Here is a 5083-nt window from a genome sequence, read left to right as displayed (position 1 = left end):
TGATCATGCTCCCTAGATTGAGGGGGCACATGATCATGCATGCACTCTGTTGAGATGTGGCGCATAACAGCATGCTTAGTCTTGTATCTAACACGATCGAATGATCGTGTTTAGATGCCTAAGCGTTGGGCCTAGGGGCATTGACATTCTGGTGAGCCATAGGCTTCTTCCTTAAAGTGGGCCTTTGAGTTTGGGCCTTCGGGATATATTTCGCATCAACAATATACATCCTCAAACACAAACATGAAGTTGATTCTCTTCTTAACATTCTTGCTTGGAACAACCTCTGCAGAACAATGTGGACATCAGGTTGGTGGAGCTCTATGTCCAAACGCCCTATGCTGTATTGAATATGGGTGGTGTGGCACCACAATTGACTACTGCGGGAATGGTTGCCAGAGCCAATGTGCTGCAACCCCTCCACCACCACCCCCAATCCAACCCCATCCTCACCTCCGGGCGACGGTGTTGCCAGCATCATCAGCACCACTCTTTTCGACCAATTGCTTAAATATCGGAACGATCCGCGACGTAGAAGCAATGGATTCTACACCTACAATGCTTGCATTGCTGCAACAAATTCTTTTGCTGGCTTTGGCACAATTGGTTTTGCTGATACACGTAAAAGGGAGATTGCAGCTTTCTTGGGTCAAACCTCTCATGAGGCCACAGGTGAGTGAGCAGTTTGATTATTGAAGCTTTCCAATTATCATACAGAAGTTAAAGCTGATTATATTTTGTGTATGTAGGAAGATGGGCAGATGCACCAGATGGCCCATATGCATGGGGTTATTGCTTTGTTGAGGAAATCAACAAGGGAGACTATTGTACGCCATCCAATGAGCGGTTGTGCGTGCCTGGCAAACAATATTTTGGCAGGTGCTCTATTCAACTCACAACTTCTTCTATATGGAGATAGAGAAAAAGAGAGGAGAGAAAAAAAATAAAAATAAAAAACTCGAAGGTGCTATACTATTAATTGCGACAATTTATCCCCCAAACTACCAAAACAATGATAATGTACTCCCTAATGCTTGCAAAATGATGGAATTACCCCTATAAAATTTTTCATAAGACAAAAATACCCTTAAAATTTTGAAAAAATAAATAAAATTTTAGTATTTTGTTTTTATTTTAGTAAGGGCAATTTTGTCATTTTGTTAGAATTTGGGGTACATAGTAATTGTTTTGGTAGTTTGATGGGTAAATTGTTGCAATTGATAGTTTATGGGGTAAATTGTCATTGTAGTGGTAGTTTGAGGGGGTTAAGTAGACTTTACCCTTATATTAAAGAGGTATTTTTTGTTTTGTTTTTTTTTTTTTTTTTTTTTCACTTTTTATGGATACAAAAATACCTTTTTAATATAAATAACTGGATATTCTCCCATTTATTTGAATTGAAGAGGATCCTAATTCCATTTGTGGGTGGGTATAGAATTGGAGTGGTTGATTGAGGTAGAAGAAGTTGCAGCAGAAAAAGGCCATGAAAAAAAAAAAAAAGCGGGTGAGATTTTACTTTTAAGTGCTTTGAAGACACGTGATAATGATGGATAAGGACTTGAGTCACTGAAGGTCAATTAGGTGGGTATCTACATATACCGATCTTGAGGACTAGGATCCTCTCCAGTCCATTTTGGACTGGAGAATATCTAATTAATGGACATGATTTCTCTAAAGAGATCTTAAGACCATAAATGAGACATCTGTCCATTAATATAAATAATAATAAAATATTATTTATACTTTAAAAATAATAAAAAATTAAAATAATAAAAAATTAAAAAATATTTAAAAAAAAACTAAGGGGTGGCTGGCCACCACATAGGGGGTGGCCGGACCACCCCCATTGGCCAGGTGTGGCTTCAGCCACCTCAGACCGGACAGATATATGGTGGCTGAAGCCACCCCGAGGCCAAACAGGGGTGGTTCGGCCACCCCCAAAGCCTAAACGAATTTTTTTTTACATTTTTTATTTTTTAGTTTGGCCATGGGAGGTGGCCGGACCAACCTCGTTGGGCCATGGGGGTGGCAGGAATCGGCCGGTCTTGGGTGGCAAGTCTAGGGTGGCCGAAGCCACCTCATGACCCATGGGGGTGGTCCGGCCACCCTCTATGTGGTGGCCGGCCACCCCTTAATTTTTTAAAAATATTTTTTAATTTTTAATTTTTAATTATTTTTAAAGTATAAATAATATTTTATTATTATTTATATTAATGGGACAGATGCCTTATTTATGGTCCTAAGATCTTTTTAGAGAGATCTTGGCTATTAACCGGATATTTTCCTATCCAAAATGGACTGGAAATGATCCTAGTCTTGATCTTGAAAAGGAGATGCTCTATACGTGGGCCGCTCCTAATTAAGGCATTTAATTAATAATTATATTATAAAAATGACTTTGACATCAACTTAAAACTTTAACAATAAATTTGATATTATCCATTTCGTTTTGAAAGGAGGAGAATCATTATCTCTAGAATTAATTCATTTATTTATTTTTGAACATCACGATGCAATTGTGGTCCCTCCTAGAACACGTTTTCTGAAAGCTTGTTTGACATCCCAAAGTTTTTGCTTTGGAATCTTTTGTTTTTGTTGATTTTTGTTCCACAACTTGAACGAAATACACGTTTCTGCATATGATGTTTCCTTTTGGTTTTACAAAATGCAATGCACCCAATCATTTGTTGATTGTGCAGTAAATTTCTAAATCAATGGGTACTTTTACTTCAAAAGTCACTGGCCAGGAAGCATGGAAAAGATATACCAATTAAGCATACTTCTGCCCGTCTAAAAACGCTTTTTTATGTAAATTATAGACCGAACCACTGGTGTAATAATAAATTACATTTCATTGAGACTAACTCCAAAATCACAACCTCACAACCATCACAATCACCCAAAGCTAATTGTAGCTGCCACTAAAAGAAATGATAAGTAAAGTTAAATTCAACACAGTTTAAAGCTAAAAGGAGTGATGAGTAGAGATAAATTCAACACAAAAAAAATAAATAAACAAAGGCAAGAGAGACAGCTCATATCGAGGACAATATTTTCACATGCAACACATGCAAAATAGACAAGAATTCGGATATGGTCGGTCCCTGGTCCTTGATGACGAAATCATAAGGCTCAGCTAGCCTATAAATACTCACCATTCTCGTCCATAAACCATATCCCAACATAACACATATACATCCTCAAACACAAACATGAAGTTGATTCTCTTCTTAGCATTCTTGCTTGGAACAACCTCTGCAGAACAATGTGGACATCAGGCCGGTGGAGCTCTATGTCCAAACGGCCTATGCTGTAGTGAATATGGATGGTGTGGCACCACAATTGCCTACTGTGGGACTGGTTGCCAGAGCCAATGTGCTGCAACCCCTCCACCACCACCCCCCAATCCAACCCCGTCCCCGCCTCCACCCCCAAACCCGACCCCGTCCCCGCCTCCGGGAGACGGTGTTGCCAGCATCATCAGTGCCACTCTTTTCGACCAATTGCTTAAATATCGGAATGATCCGCGATGTAGAAGCAATGGATTCTACACCTACAATGCTTTCATTGCAGCAGCAAATTCTTTTGCTGGCTTTGGCACAACTGGTGATGCTGATACACGTAAAAGGGAGATTGCAGCTTTCTTGGGTCAAACCTCTCATGAGACCACTGGTGAGTGAGCAATTTGATTGTTGAAGCTTTCAAATTATCATACACAAATTAAAGCTGATTATATTTTGTGTATGTAGGAGGATGGGCAGATGCACCAGATGGCCCATATGCATGGGGTTATTGCTTTGTTGAGGAAATCAACAAGGCAGACTATTGTACGCCATCCAATGAATGGCCGTGCGCGCCAGGCAAACAATATTTTGGCAGGGGCCCTATTCAACTCACTCAGTAAGTCTGTAAATTTTATATATAAAAAATTTATTTCTTTTATATATGACCCGAGTTCACTTTGTAATCCATCGGGTAGACTTTGAATACACAACTTCTTCTATAAGGAGACAGAAAAAGAGAGAAGAGAAAAAAATAAAAATAAAAAACTCGAAGGTGCTACTATATGAAAATTTATTGTTGTAAAATAGATGAAAATAACATATTTTAGAGTATTTGTTGGAGGAGTAAAAATAATCATAATATCTAAACATAATTATTATGAACTATATGAAAAGTTTGTTGAAGATATTCTAACAATGACTCAATCATTTGAGCTAATTAACTCTATTGAGCCTCCGAATTAAACAATAGTTCCACGCGTGCACATAAATATTAAACATGCATGCATATAATATCATAGGCTTTGATTGTGAATTTTGACGACTTTAATTGTTTGGTTGACTGTGTCAGTAACTACAATTACGGGCAAGCCGGACAAGGCCTTGGACTTGGACTTAATCTCCTAAACAATCCGGATCTAGTAGCCCAAGACGAAATCCTATCATTCAAGACAGCCATATGGTTTTGGATGACCCCACAGGCAAACAAGCCCTCCAGCCACGATGTCATCATTGGAAAATGGACACCAACCGCTACCGACACGGCCGCCGGTCGGGTTCCGGGCTATGGTGTCATCACCAACATAATCAATGGTGGCCTCGAATGTGGGCGTGGTCCTGACAGTAGAGTTGAGAGTAGGATTGGGTTCTACATAAGGTACTGTGATGAATTTGGAGTAAGCTACGGGGACAACTTAGACTGCAACAATCAAAGGCCTTTTGCCTAAGCTAGCTGCTAAGAATCCAAGGTGAATGAAGGTTCGAAGAAGAATAATAAGGAGACAAGCCTATAACCCTATGTAATTGGAGAGATTTTCTTGTCCACTAAGAAAGTTTCTAGATTACAGTTGAATAAAGAAATAAAGCGTTCATGAATTTGTCTATTCAGATTACTCCATATGCATATTGGACATTACAAATTTTAAATATTTATCTCTCATCTCACTCTTAAATGTGTTGATGTTCATCAGTCTTCGCATTTTCTTTTTTTTAATAAATGGCTGATGGAAACAGTTATATGAGCCAAGTGGTATGAACAATCAGTAGCTATAGGAGAGTTTATTTATTTGTGTTTCAATTTA

General features: G+C 38.7%; 1 protein-coding gene and 1 pseudogene across 1 annotated transcript; both read left to right on the top strand.

Annotated features, from left to right (window-relative positions):
• The first annotated feature begins 243 nt into the window (after positions 1 to 243).
• LOC132168237 (endochitinase pseudogene) lies at positions 244 to 919 on the top strand (annotated as a pseudogene).
• A 2274-nt stretch (positions 920 to 3193) lies between these two features.
• LOC132178077 (endochitinase-like) lies at positions 3194 to 4877 on the top strand. Its single transcript, XM_059590539.2, has 3 exons — positions 3194 to 3672; positions 3750 to 3900; positions 4354 to 4877. The coding sequence occupies exons 1-3, from the start codon at positions 3213 to 3215 to the stop codon at positions 4727 to 4729; spliced, it is 987 nt and encodes a 328-aa protein (XP_059446522.1). The 5' UTR covers positions 3194 to 3212; the 3' UTR covers positions 4730 to 4877.
• Positions 4878 to 5083: the final 206 nt, after the last annotated feature.

This window comes from Corylus avellana, chromosome 2 (assembly GCF_965113065.1).
Source record: "Corylus avellana chromosome 2, dhCorAvel1.hap1.2, whole genome shotgun sequence".
NCBI classification, from domain to species: domain Eukaryota; kingdom Viridiplantae; phylum Streptophyta; class Magnoliopsida; order Fagales; family Betulaceae; genus Corylus; species Corylus avellana.
The sequence above is the reverse complement of the archived record's forward strand: the minus strand, read 5'-3'. Positions and strand labels throughout refer to the sequence as shown.

What these genes read in the sequence shown, in the direction of transcription:
- LOC132178077 (XM_059590539.2), top strand. Translation starts at nt 3,213, where the DNA reads ATGAAGTTGATTCTCTTCTTAGCATTCTTGCTTGGAACAACCTCTGCA. An exon ending in AACCTCTCATGAGACCACTG is followed by an intron (nt 3,673 to 3,749) that starts GTGAGTGAGCAA and finishes TTGTGTATGTAG; the next exon opens with GAGGATGGGCAGATGCACCA. An exon ending in GGCCCTATTCAACTCACTCA is followed by an intron (nt 3,901 to 4,353) that starts GTAAGTCTGTAA and finishes TGACTGTGTCAG; the next exon opens with TAACTACAATTACGGGCAAG.